This window comes from Centropristis striata, chromosome 8 (assembly GCF_030273125.1).
Source record: "Centropristis striata isolate RG_2023a ecotype Rhode Island chromosome 8, C.striata_1.0, whole genome shotgun sequence".
In the NCBI taxonomy this organism is placed as follows: Eukaryota; Metazoa; Chordata; class Actinopteri; order Perciformes; family Serranidae; genus Centropristis; species Centropristis striata.
Window position 1 is genome coordinate 40816435 of NC_081524.1, and position 14811 is coordinate 40831245.

Here is a 14811-nt window from a genome sequence, read left to right on the forward strand (position 1 = left end):
ATGCAGGTGAATGTGATGTAGTTTTTGCACTGTGCTGCTGGTTGTGAGTCTGCTGCAGGTGTTGATGGGCCCATTGTCCTTCCTGCATCTCTGCAGATTGAGTTTAATCACATTGTGACTGTTGGGATGTCTCTACAACACTGATAGTGTCACAAGAAGAGAGAGTTTGTTCAGCGTGTCGGTCTCTGAGGCGCAGCTCCATCAGCCTCTCCTTACAACATATAATGCAGGTGCATTTGGTTATTTTTGTATGTGTCCTTTGCTTTATTAGGTATTTCATTTAACATTAGAGATGGGACCACGTCCCAAGTCCTAAACTTGAGTTTTAAGTCTTTCGTAAGTCATTACACCCTTTAACCAAATTTAATGATATGTTAGATTTACAAAAGTAATGAATTCTTGTTACATTTGTTTTTAAGATGTCAAAACATGCAGTAATCAAAAGGCTCCAGTCCAAGTGAACAGTCCGTGTCACTGGAGTTAAAGAGTCTTTTGATCGTCATGTCGAGTCTAAAGTCATTAAATTGTTGACCGAGTCTGACTCGAGTCCACATCTCTGAATAAGAACTTTGTCATTCACTTTCTGGCTGTTACAATAAATTCACACGTCACAGGTATGCCGGTAAACTTTCCAGTAATCTTTTGTCTGCTGCATTACTGCAAGGAAGTATTACAGTAATTGTGTATAGCCATCAATATAAACATATACATCACAAATTACAACAAAAAATCAGTTTCCATGCCTCAGCATTTTATTCACAAAACCAGCTGGAGATTGGTTAACCCCCTTTTATCTGAAATGTAGCACTTTCTTGTCTTCTCTAATAATGTATTTTTAGTAGACAGTTTATAAATAGCAGGAGAAAATGCCAATTCTACACCTTGCATAAATATAGAGTCAGATGTAAAAAATAATAGTGTATAATTTTGGTACAGTCCGTGATCGAAAATAGAAATCTTTAACTGTTCTCAACAACAAAAGTGCAGCGACAATATTCTTACATAACAACACTTAGTATTTCCCTCACAGTAATTTCATGCAAAGCAAATCTCATAGGGCAGTCAAAGGCATCAAGATAATGTCTAGAATCAACATCAAACATGATACATGCAGTTTCAACATAATCGGCATGTAGCCCATAACTACAAAACACTCTGATGGATAGAAAACAAATGGATACACAAAGACACATTCTGCTTTATAAGAGCCTTTAAACCTCCATTTGGGCATTTTTACATACTGTATGTACAAAACTGAAGTCTTCTAAAGGCATAGTTCAGAATCTTTCCTTCTTACAGAGTAAGACAAATGGATGATTTTCATTGTGTTTAGTGTGCAGCATATAGATAAATGGAGCTCTGAAACTCAGCTGATGCATATGTGGAGTCATCACCGACATCCTGAGGTTCACTGTGATTCTACTATCAATATACAGAAAGTAGATCAGGCATTACAACATACAGACATGTGTTTGTCTCACTGTTCAACCAATGTGTAACAAACAATAGATATTGTGAAAAAACTAAACTACCTTAACACTTTGTTCCTTTCAGACTGTATGATAGAAGTGGACGGAGCCTCTGTGGCATCATCTGTTGCTTTATGGGCTCATTTTGAAGCCTCAAATTGAGTTTGTGTTATTATAAATCCAGCTGCTTTTTGGATCCTTAGCACTCAAGGTCAATGCCTCAACTCAACCAATCCGGCTGCTATTCAGGAGGCTTTTGCCAAGAAATGAAGTGAGATTCGTAATCAGGCTTCAGGTTTGTAATTTTGGCCATTGCACCAAGACTTCCCATGTGGTAACCACAAGCAGCATTAGACCAGGATCCACTTCTTTTATACAGTCTATGTTTCAGACCCATACGACAAAACCATTTGTATTCCTCTGTATCATCATTTTTTAAGGAATTAAGTTGGTTGGTGGTTTCTCACACACAATCAGCCTGAGGAGTTCTATCAGTGGCCTTCTCTACAAAATCAATACAGTAATATCTGTCTTTCACACTTATCTGCCTAATTCCTTATCTAGAGATTCAAGGTTTTTATGATACACACATGCAATTCACAAAACAAGTTGACTGCTGAAGGCTTGGTTAACCCACAAACACTGAAAATAATGCCATGCAGCCAAAGATTTGCAACTGAGGTAAGACAGTAAGAAACATTCAGGAACAACATCATGCTCCGGTCTACATTCATCATGGCAATTTGTGTTTTTATGTGAGAGAAATCACAGTGATTCCTTTTTTGTTTTGTTATGGCATTTAAATGGGCTTGTGCCTTTGAGGGAGATCCCATTACAAAACATTACAGTAATAAGTGGCCCTCTTTGGTTTTCACAGCAGTCTCTTTTTCTTATCCATCTCAGTGATGAAAAACTTCCAGATAGATAGACAGATAATGGGAAACTGCCCTTTAAATATCATTTGACCAACAGGAATTATTCACACTCCTGAGTTTAACACAGTGACACTTGGGAAAAAGAAAATGCATTTAATTTACCCAGATTAAAAAAATAAATAATAATAATTTTAGGGTAGTGCATGTGTTAGAAAATCACAGGGAAGAGTGCCATTTGAGTCATTTCAGGGATGACCCTATATTTAACATTAACTTACTTTACTTCTTTCCTGTAGAAGTCAAGTTTCCATCAACGCAGGAACTTTTGTTTTGTCTGCACCTCACATCCTGACTGAACTTAGACTTTGACCCAAACTTGGTGCTTTCAGCTGGCTTCAGAGCCTCGGTGGAGTCTGTGTGTCGATCTGTTTCTGCAGCTTCATGGTGCTCAGGACTCTGATCTGATTCAGGGCTCTGATTGGACACTGAAGCTCTGCGTGCCTCCTGATAGGACGAGCAGAGCTCCTGCCACTTATTCCGATTGGCATCTATCCCGTCGACCATCGGCTGCAACTTCCTGTTGAGCTTCAGCAATGCCTGGGAGCAAGACAGGAGAGTACAGTAGATATTCAGCTCTACTCCCCAATAATGCTCAAAATGTTGTCACTTTAAACTGAGACACATAGGAAGAGTGAAAAGTTTGCAGATTTGCAACCGGCTCTGTGTCACTGCAGTACATGCAAATGAATGGCAGCTGGTCAAAATGTGTAATTGCGGATATGTTTTGTGCATTTCGTTTTTATGTCAGGTTGGGGAACTGTGTTTCTGGGACATTAATGAGCAGATTCTACCAGACTAACTGAATTTATCATCTGGGATCAATGAATTTTTGATTTTATTTTATTGATGTTTTGCATCATCCGGTGAACTTTGGCTGGCTTTTTTTTGGCGCTATTCATCTGCACGTACGACACGTTGTGCAGTGACACAGAGCACGATGAAAATTGGAAACGTCTCCCTCTAAGTCACTACCTATAGCTCAATAAAGTAACATAATGGTGATTGAGATTTGGCCCACTGATAAAATTGCATTTACAGTATTGTGCTGATACTCTTGAGAAAAATCACAAGCAGCGAACACTTCTATTCCATTTAATGCAACAGACTCACTCTTCAGCTGACTTGTGTGGGAATCAATGTGCCTTTTTTTCCAGTCTTTGGTAGCATTCTGACTTTCGAGAAAATGGTTACCAAGGCCGAATAAAGAATAATCGCTATAGGTGCCACCAGAGAGAATGAAACTTCAGATCTTCAGGATTGTGACTGGAACTTCAGGGGTTACCCACCTGATAAAGGGGTTTACATATCCCATCTATCCACTCCAGCTGTAAGACCGGCAGCTCATCCTTGCGATTGCGGTCAAATATGGCCTACAGAGAGGAGATAATCTCTTGTCATCCTTAACCAAAAACATTCATCATAATCATTTTACCAAAAGAAAGTCACACACATGGTTGGAGGGTATGCTGAGTTAGAAATCTCAGTGAAAAGTAAAAAAACCAACTTACTGCTGGGGTCAACTTCAGCTCAGACCTTTCTCTGTCACCTTGTTCAAAGAATTCACTCGTCACCAGCTCGGCAACCTTGGGACATAAATCATCCTTCATTATTTCACTCAAACGTGATGTAACATATTGAAGTTAAAACAAGGGCTCAAAAGCTAGAGAGCGCACATATTTGATGCACTAATTATTATTGCACTATACCTTGATTGTTTGCTTATTACTCTTCCTGTAAGTCCCTTTGGATAAAAGCGTCTGCTAAATGACTAAATGTAAATGTATTTGTCTATATTTAATGCTCAATTTACTTTTAGTGACTTAGCAAGAGAAATTACAATATTTTTCAGGGAGAACATGCACATTTCTGGAGCCTAAACTCGATATGAAAAGGGTAGAACATGAAAATGGTCCTTTGTTTTACCACCTATATCTTTGAGCCATAAAATCACAAATGTGCTTAAAAAACATGAAGCAAGCAAACAAACACAGACCTGTTTGGAGATCTTCCAAGGGCGCGTGACAGCTCCCAGATCACATCCTGTCATTAGCATGGACCTGTTGACGACAAAGCTCATTTGTAGCTACAAGTTTTGCTCTTCACTGAAAAAGTGATTTTGCCACAGAAGTTTTATTTGGAAACCTGAGAACTTCTCTGTGTCCTTCATCCGTCCAGCTGAATTCTCCAGACAGAACACACTCAAAGAACTTGGATCTGCGCCTTACAATGCAAAGAGACAGTCAAGGATACAGAAAATGTTAAAAGGCAAAAGAATTCACTTAGAGGATCTTTTCACCACACAAGCATTTGTCAAAACACAGAAATCGAAATGTTAATACTTTTAGTACATGTGAAAAATAAACAATATTCTGTAATAATGTATTTCGGTTTTATCTTCTACCAGTCATGAAGTATTTCAGCACTGAATCCATTTAAGAGACCACTTACTCAAAGTGCAAAGTAAGGTCTGTGGAGAGAATAGCCTGCTTCAATAGTTGCATCATGTTGCTGTACTCTTTAGAGCAGAGGTTTGCAAAGATATTGTGACCCTGTGAGAAGACAAAATACAATATAGCATAAAGTAGGCACATAAACAGAAGCAGGCGAGGATGAGTAATAGTGGCTAAAATGTCTCTTTACAGCCGATGCATTGGTTCAGTCATCGATCACTGTCAACCGCGGCTCCTGTTATCAACGTTAATTAGCAGCGGGTATGGACTTTCTCTGTCCTCTGTTAACAGAAATCAATAGAGGACACAGCTGGTGATGATCGAGCTCATCAGTCTCACTGGTGCTGCCAGTAACGTCCCACAGCTCAAACTGGTCACCACTGGCCCAGTATTCAACCACCATAGACTGTAAAACCATGACTCCAGAAGAGTTAGGACGCATTCTGTTCTTATTTTAAAAGGTAAATAAGAACAGAATGTGTCACTTTCAAAATGCGTGTTTACTAAAACAAAAGTTAATAGTTTAAAGCAAAACTAGGATTGTCTTTGGACAGTTTTCAATTGAATACATGAGGAAAAAAGATTAGCAAATTATCACATTTTGTTTGATTTATGTTTTAAACAATCTCCAAACTTTTTGAAATTGGGGTTGTATAAGAAAATAGGACATGGCCACCATGATATCACCCTCATGGTGGCTATATACAACCCCAACTATAGGTATAATTATTTTATACCTTTTATATACAGTAACCCTTTTATACAACCTACAACTCAATGGACTACTGTTCTGAAGAGAACTTGAAGCTCCTGGGCATTTTGCTGAGGTAATAACTCTCTAACTAACTGAGAAGCAGCTTCATTCTCTCATTGACTCATTTTTTCACCAGTGGTGTCGCCCCCTGCTGGTCATTAGAAAGAATGCAGGTTTAAGGCAGTTCTGCACTGGCTTCACTTTTTAGACCTGGAGGTTGCCAATGATCTGTAACAGACATGTAGTCATGAAGTATCAGGTGTTTTGCATTAGTTTTTTATGACATTTTCATTGGATACAAATGTTGTTTTCCAGTCTCCATCTATCTCGTCTAGGGACAGATGTTCCAGCTAAAGACTAATGTGTGGCACTGTACAGACTGTAATAAACCCTCTGATCATTATTATTAATTACTTGAGCATTATAATCATGTCACAAAAGCTGGTCTGACCTCACTCTGTAGGATCATGACTGCATGGTTGAAGTGGTGGTGCTCCAGGGTGGCCGAGGTCCCGTAGAGCAGAGCCAGAGCAGAACCGGTCCTGCAGGACACACAGAGCAGCAAAACCTCCAGATCCTGTTTGTTATCATGCTTTAGATAGATAGATAGATAGATAGATAGATAGATAGATAGATAGATAGATAGATAGATAGATAGATAGATAGATAGATGGATGGATGGATGGATGGATGGATGGATGGATGGATGGATGGATGATGGATGGATGATAGATGGATGGATGGATGGATGGATGGATGGATGGATGGATGGATGGATGGATGGATGGATAGATAGATAGATAGATAGATAGATAGATAGATAGATAGATAGATAGATAGATAGATAGATAGATAGATAGATAGATAGATAGATGGATGGATGGATAGATGGATAGATAGATAGATAGATAGATAGATAGATAGATAGATAGATAGATGGATAGATAGATAGATAGATAGATGATAGATAGATAGATAGATAGATAGATAGATAGATAGATTACTTTATTCATTTAGCCTCGCATCACTTACTTGGCTTGAAAGGCGTTGTTGGTGCCTCGGTGGTCCAGGTCGTGACACATGCAGCCGACCATCAGCGCCAGAATCTCGGCCTCTGACAGGACGTCCTGGAACCTGGCCGTCTGTCAGGAGGAAGCAAACAGGCACATGTATATCTATCTATCCATCTATCTATCTATCTATCTATCTATCTATCTATCTATCTATCTATCTATGCTGAGCAGAACCACAGCACACCATCTGTTGTTGTTTTATTTCTACCTATTAGCTGTTAGCTGTTAGCTGTTTGATAGAACAGGATGGGAACTTTTTGATCAGAAGCAGATTGTTTATTGATGTTTCCTTGCTCTCAATATACCTGATCATTCAATTATCTTTAAGGCTTGACCCAAATATTCTTTCTTTTATCTTAATGATGTTTGGCCTGTGATGGTTCCTCCTAATTATCTGTTCTTTAGCGACTGATTTTTTGATAAGTCTACTGGGATTACAAATAATAATAATAATAATAATAATAATAACCTCAACAAGTTGTTATCCTCATCAAGCGTCTAAAGTTTGTTTAGGTGGAAATTTGCTTTTACAGTTTGACAGTTTAGAGCTTCAGGGGGAGAACGTGATTCTGAAGGATTCTGGCAAGAAAGAAATGATAGATCTATAAACTTACTGTGATCATAACAAACATGCACTGCGACACGTTGAAGGCATGCCTCCAGTTGTGATACGCCACGGTTCGATAGTTCTTCCTCACAGTCAAAAGCCAGCGACACAAAACCTAAAAGAAGACAGACAGAAAGGTGATAAACATACATGGATGGATTATGGGACATTTCACATCTCTTTGTAATGCTTTTTCATCCCTTTGCAATTGTGTGACTCATTGTAGTTGTTTTATGGTCTTTTATGGTCATGTTGTGTCTTTTTTTAACTCTTTGTTGTTGTTTTTTGTCTCTTTGTAGTTCTTCTGAGAGTTTGTGGTCGTGCTGCATATCTTTTGGTTGTTTTGTGTGTCGGGCTAACTTCGGTGGTCAGTGTTAATAAATGTTAAAAGTCACTTCAAATAGAGAAAAATAAATAGAGACTCTATTCCAGGGGCTCCTTAAGCTCTCTGCTCCTGTGAGTATAATCCAATAATCCATGCATACACACACACAGTGACACACACATCACCAGACATATAGTCATATATATATATATATATATATATATATATACATATATCACCTCACCTCATAGTCAATTTTAAACTTTTGGACGACGCCCAGTTCCAGAAACATGCGTAGTGACGCAGTGATCATGGCGTCATTGTCCAAAGAGAAGTCGTTGAAGTGGAACTCATCGATGCCTAACTCGGTGCTCAGGGGGATCTTAGCTGCCTTAGGGGGACACAGGACACAGCTGTCAATCACACAGAGCCAGACAGGCTCCAGAACAAATTACACTTCAGCTTCAGCCACTCATTCATCAGTTAGCATGGTGATAATAGATGAATGTTGCTTTACCTTGAGTCTGTCAACTTCTACCTTTGAACAGGTAGCATGGTACGACAACATCTAAAAAAACCAGTGAGATAGAGAAAACGTATATAATGCTATTGAGGTTAAAACCTGTAAGTTAAATAAGACCAACTCTTGAAAAAACACTGTTGCAGAAGATAATCAATATGTTCCAAGAATTTTAATGCCATGTATCTTTCCCACTTCTCGTGTTGCGTAATCAGGATCAAAGAAAGTACATTTCTGCTCTTAAAACCACTTTGTTGCTTACAGCTCTCCTTACGGAAAATAAAATCCATCAGGTGTTTAAAGAAACAGCAAAGATTATGTGACAGAAATACAGGAGTGTGTGTTGCCTTTGATGAGAGGTGAGCAGACTGGCACACATGTATTTATCATGAATTATTGAAAGCATCTGAAATATTTATGCCAGAGAAGCAGAACCATGTTTGCTGAGGATAATGTGAGTGCTCAGGTTAGATAGCGGGCAGCAGAGCAGAACACATGGAGACGCTGATATATATATATATAATGAATGTGGAGCTTCTGTTAACATTAATCAGTGACACCACTTACTATACACTGTTTCACATACACTCATTTTAAATCAATTTGAAGTGTGTAACAAAATCTATTTATATTCTATAGTAATTTGGATTGTTATAATGTATTTCTGGTTGAACAGAATGGATTTCCTTTATTTTCCATTCTGTACAGCAGTCTATGGAAATTATTATTATTCCATTTCAAAGCACAGCTTATATAAAGTTCCTCATTACTCTCAGTGATTGCTAAACCAGTTGTTTTAATGCAATATTGTTTAAATGCTTACATCCCCGTCAATGATGTATTTCTGTAATATCTCTGTTGTTTTACCTCTGTATTATTTGGATATGTAACACTTTAAAGCGATGGAATGGCGGCAAAATAGAAAAAAGCAAAGAAACCCAAATATATATAAATATCTTATGTATTCCAAGTAAAGGGGTAATGGTATAAAAAAAAAGTGTAAAAGAAAGTGTTGTGTTGCTTACATCCAGTGCGACGGACTGCTTGGCCCACGTCTTCTTCACTTGATTGTACATCATCGTGTTGTTGATTCCAAGTCCACAAAATATCACAAAAGCCTGTATTCGACAAAAAAACAACACATAAAATGAACCTGATACATTTGTCATGTTTTCCCAATGGAACAATGAAACAGAGTATTTAGAGTTTAAAAAGCAAACCTCAAATAGTCTCTGATCTGCGTCATTGAACGTCTTCCTGTCCAGGCGATTTAGTATTTGTGCAACTCCTGCACAAAACACACATGCACATAATTAACTGTAACATGAAAACTTGTTTCCAAATGAGGACAAATTGATTATTGATCAACTTACCAATTATCTGATGAGTTCTGTTCCAGATAGGTACACACAGCACTGATCTGATGTGAAACCCTGAGGCCTGGTCCGCCTGTAAGTATAAGACACAGTGAAGTTCATGTTTATTTGACTTACTTTGCTATTTATTTCCATATATCTCACACAGATTTATGTCCATATATCTGTGTGAGCTCCAATAGGTCTAACAGACCTCAGCATCGAAGCGTGGGTCCTGACACACATCGCTGATGTTAACAGGAAGTCCTGTGGAAGCCACCAGCTCAGCAATGCTGTTATTGATCAGCCAATCGGAGCACGATAGCTTCTCCATGCTGAGGTGGCCAATAACACAAACAGGAGACAACAGCAGTTAATATGAAGAACATTCTTCTCATTAGTTGTGTGTTATGGATTTGTATGAATTACATCTATACAGTATGTATCCATTTATGATGTGTGTTGCTGTGTTGCATCTCCCTAGAATTAATATATTATATATATTTCTGTCTTTTCTATGATGTCTCTGTCACCTGATGTCACGGTCCATGTTGCACAAGGGAGACATGAGCTCAAAGGTCTTGGAGAACTTCACCACCTTTAGAAGAGAAGACCACACACATTACAGATTTGAGTTTTGCATCAAGTTGCATGGTTTAATAGAAAAGTGAAACAAAATGAATCTGTGATGCAGGGAAAGTTTAAAACTTGATAAAAGCCTCACAGGTGAGTCGATGTCTTCAAGGAGAAGCACGGAGCAGCGTTCACACTGCAGCAGCGTGAGCGCTCGCTGCATGATCTTCCTAACTATCTTCTCCAGGTCCGTCTGCTCCTCAAACAGGTCGTTGACCACCTCCAGCAGAGCCTGAAAACACAATACACTTGTTCATTTCACTCTTGGTTCTCCAATGACTATAAAAAACATTTTTTTGTAAATGCACAGTTTACATTCTCTTACCCTACTCCTTTCATACTCCTTGCGAGACTCTGAAAACAACTTGGCATTGGAAATCGATATTCCACAGAAGGGTAGATACATCTGCAGAACCTGAGTAAAAGTACAAAATCATGCATAATCTTTGGCTATTTGTATGCTAAACAAAAGGGTATAAAACTGGGTAAGATGGAAAGAAAGAGTGAGTGGGGATGAGGGAAGAGAGTCATGATGGAGCTGCTTCTCTGCACAAATGTCTCTTAAATAGATTCTCTGTTAATGAAGTATTGATTTAGAGAAAGAAGGCATTTTAGAGAGATACTAAGGGCCTTAAAGTGTCGCGATAAGCTGCCACATCAAGATGTTTTTATTCTATTTTCAGTGTCTTTGTGACTCAGACGCAGTTAAAATTAGTTTCCTTTGGCTATATTTAGAGTTTGTTTTAGATTCACATACAGCAATTTTTTAAAAGCCTTACATTACTTCAAACTCAAAACTTTGCTCCAAGTTGATCTCTTTGAAGTAGTGGCAAGAGAACAAATGTCATGAGAATAATGATTTTCCATAACTTCACTCTGCCCCCTGGTGGACAGACTGCTGCATCCGGCGCAGCTGAACTCTTGCAAAGGTGAATAAAATCAAACACTTGGTGATTTCAGAGATTTACTACAGCAGCATTTCTCTCTTCAATATATTTAGCCAGAGTGGGTCAAATGAACACCTTTCCCTCCTTCATTAGGAACCAGTAATGCTCACATGTGCAGGATACACAAGATATTATTTCCCCGTCAACCGTTTGGGAGAATGAAACTGTATTCATAAGCTGGGAAACAGTTTTTTTCTCTTTTAGAAAAGCTATTACATGCAGATTCTAGTAAACCCATTCCAAGTGGATTGCTCAGGGAGCAATTGAAAGTGTATCCACTCAAAATGTGTTTTCTAAATGTGTGTATATATTGCACAGCCAGACATATTTAATGCTCCTCACTTGAGTAAGAGGTTGACCTCCTCCCTTCATCATCCTGCTGGGAACACTTTGCCCCTCTCCACAGCCATTAAGAAGATTCACAGTACAAACACTGTTTCAGCTGCATGGCTCGAGAGCTTCTGTGCAATAAGTGTTAATGTGTGTGTGTGTGTGTGTGTGTGTGTGTGTGTGAGTGTGTGTGTGTGTGTGTGTGTGTGTGTGTGTGTGTGTGTTCCATCTCTAAAACACCTTTAATGGTCAAACCAACCACAATAATCCTGAAGTTGTTAAACAGCCAGTAGAATGAATGTGAATGTGAGAGTGAATGGAGTCTAAAGTGAAACACGGAGCTGATCCTGAATGAGTCTAAAGTGAAACACGGAGCTGAAACTGAAAGGAGTCTAAAGTGAAACACGGAGCTGAAACTGAATGAGTCTGAAGTGAAACACGGAGCTATGAGTGAATGAGTCTAAAGTGAAACACGGAGCTATGAGTGAATGAGTCTGACCTTCTCGTCGTCCTCGGTGAACGGAGCTCCTGTGGGGTTTTTGTTGATGGCTTGTACGACACCAATGACTTCTCCATCACTGTTGCAGATGGTCATACAGAGGATGGACTGAGTCTTGTAGCCTGTTAACTTGTCTATCTCGTCACTGAAGCGGTGGTCCTGGATCAGTGGACACATCAACACAGTGTTACACATCAGGGGAACCGCTCAGGGCAAACATGAATTCATGAAATATTGAAATAATGTTAATAATACACATACTATCATGTAAACAACTTCAAGGGTTACATTTTTTCAGTTCAGTTGTTGTTTTAAACACTTTTATAAAGTTATGGTCTCTTCACTTCTCTACACTTACATCTTCACTGTAATTCATTAGCCAAAAAAGAGAGAAAATGCCTAAGAAACAAAGTTAAAGATGAATCTGACCATCAGCATTATTTAATTTATAATATTCTGTTTAGATATTGTGATAATATCGTTATTGTCTTGACTGCCCTATTATACACAGTCCAACATGCATGAGCTCACAATAACACACTTTATGATCACATCACTTCAAGTATTTGAGGTTTCTGTCTTGTGTCAAGTCAAATGAAGCAGACCAAACACAATTGTTTGGATATTTCCATTCACAGCTCTGCAGGAGGCCTCTTGTTTTACTAGAAGCAGAAAAAAATGATAATACTCTTGACACATATCTCCACCATTGCAGTAATAGAGCTCAGGGGGGATCTGCATCATCATCCCTGCAGCCCAGGGCCATGATATAATGATGTGGAGCGCAACTGGTACCGTATAAGAAGATCTGGCTTGTGGAAAGAATTATAACGCTTTCCTGCCTTTTTCTTTGGCTGTTATTGAGATAGGTTTTTTTGTTCTGACATAATTGAGATAATTATCCAGAGCCCTTTCTCCATTTCTTCAGGTTGAGCGACCCCTTTGCCAAAGTTCAACTTCAAGAATAGCTCGTTTAATTGTCTTCCACTCTTTCTGTGGACACTTTGTATAGATAGATAGATAGATAGATAGATAGATAGATAGATAGATAGATAGATATGTAATGTGGGAGGGCTGTCACCTCTTAGTCCTTCACTCCACTAATTGGTCGTTTTGGTCTTGGATGACAGAGATTTCTTTTCGATTAGTGATTATTTTTATGCTAAATTATGTTTGAACCTTATGAGCACATAGCTTGTAAACACAATATCTAATGGGTGTTTTTGCATCGAGTCTTTGAGTAGCCACAGTTTTACAGATCAGTCGATTAGATCAATAATCAGTTAGTCAACAAACTCGAGTTTTATAGTCGACTGAAGTCTTCAGTCCACGACAGCCCTAGTATTCACTAACTGTGAATATATCTGCATTAACTTAAATTATAAAGACATAAAAACACATGAAGATGCTCACAATTACCTCATATGCGTTTGGGATGTTGACAGTCTCGCCATGCTCCGCCACGTAGCCAATGATGCCCTTTCCCCAGGGCACCTGCACCTCGTTGGAGTTGAGGGTGCTGGAGGACGGTCTGACAGTGGTGCCTGAGTGCACATCAAAGAATTTGGACACCAGAGTCCTCTTGTGCGCCGGTCCCTCCACAAGGAAAAGAGAACACCTGTCTGCATCCACCAGGATACACACATTAATCAGGATCTTATAACTCAGGTTTGTCAGGTCCAGATCGTTGGAGATGTCCTTCACCAGCTCCAGGAAGAACTCCCTCTCGTTGGTCTCCTTGAGCCTGTACTTGTAGTCGATGGCGCTGGACGCATACTGGGGCACGTTGACCCGGGACTCCAGCAGCGCGCTCAGGATGTGCGCCGTGGTCGGAGGCAGGGAGCTGGCTTTACGCAGCAGCGCGCGGCGCCTCATGCTGGACTGGGACTCGTGTTCGCTCAGGCTCACATGCTCGTCGTAGGTCCGGTGTGCGGTGGTGGCTTTGGACCGGGCGAAGTTTCGTCGCAGCTCCATGTGGGACGACCTGCGCCGGAGCCCGTCCGGGTTGGTCGGCCAGAACGGGTCCCTGGCCGCGCCGCGCTTCTCCTCCGCTGTGGACACTTTGGACGGCTGGTGCTCCTTCAGCCACCTGCTGACTTGATCACATTTCGCCTTTCGAACGAGATACTCCTCGAAGAGATCTGGGTGGCAGTCTAAAAACGCCTCTATATCCGAGAAGTCAAATGTTGTCATGGTGAGAGCTGCTGTGGGGACCAAATGAGACGCAACAGAACAAGAGTTAGACGAGTGGATGATGCAGCTGCAGCAAAAAAATGTCCTTAAAACATTTATTCATGCATCCCCCCTTATGATACAGTCCATCGTGTTCTTTCCTCAAACACTGGGAGCAAAAGTGGGCAAACAGCCTGAGTTTAGTTAGAGCGGATCGATGAGAGCTACAGCTGTCAGTCAGTCAGATGGAGCTGGTCTCTGGGGGTTCTGTGGAGTACTATGCTGAAAACACAGCGCCTACATATTCTCCTTGGATTGAAATAGAAAAAAAACTGCAGGGCAGGCTGCTCACTCGCTCTCTTTATTCTATACCACCAGAGACTCCGCAGGGCTCCAATCACAACACAGCACGAATTTACATTAATAACGTGCAGGCAAGACACTTTTTCCATGTACAGTGTGTAATAGGAGTGATGTGGTTTGTAGGAGAGTCAACAAAAATATGTATTTTAAACAATAGGCACTCACACACTACTCTTGTGAAACCTAAAGGACAATGAAGCAGGAAAGGGTCCCTGACCCCAGGTCGGATACGAAGACCTTCACACCATGGACCACATAGATAGATAGATAGATAGATAGATAGATAGATAGATACATAGATAGATAGATAGATAGATAGATACATAGATAGATAGATAGATAGATAGATAGATAGATAGATAGATAGATAGATACATAG

General features: G+C 39.8%; 1 protein-coding gene across 1 annotated transcript; it reads right to left on the reverse strand.

Annotated features, from left to right (window-relative positions):
- Nucleotides 1–1167: 1167 nt before the first annotated feature.
- pde11al (phosphodiesterase 11a, like) lies at nt 1168–14375 on the reverse strand. Its single transcript, XM_059340256.1, has 20 exons — nt 13317–14375; nt 11898–12056; nt 10447–10536; nt 10213–10353; nt 10022–10086; nt 9703–9823; nt 9507–9582; nt 9354–9421; nt 9159–9251; nt 8131–8181; nt 7858–8004; nt 7296–7403; nt 6641–6750; nt 6060–6150; nt 4853–4953; nt 4547–4624; nt 4398–4461; nt 3913–3987; nt 3691–3774; nt 1168–2941 (listed from the first exon to the last, which is right to left on the reverse strand). The coding sequence occupies exons 1-20, from the start codon at nt 14088–14090 to the stop codon at nt 2624–2626; spliced, it is 2814 nt and encodes a 937-aa protein (XP_059196239.1). The 5' UTR covers nt 14091–14375; the 3' UTR covers nt 1168–2623.
- Nucleotides 14376–14811: the final 436 nt, after the last annotated feature.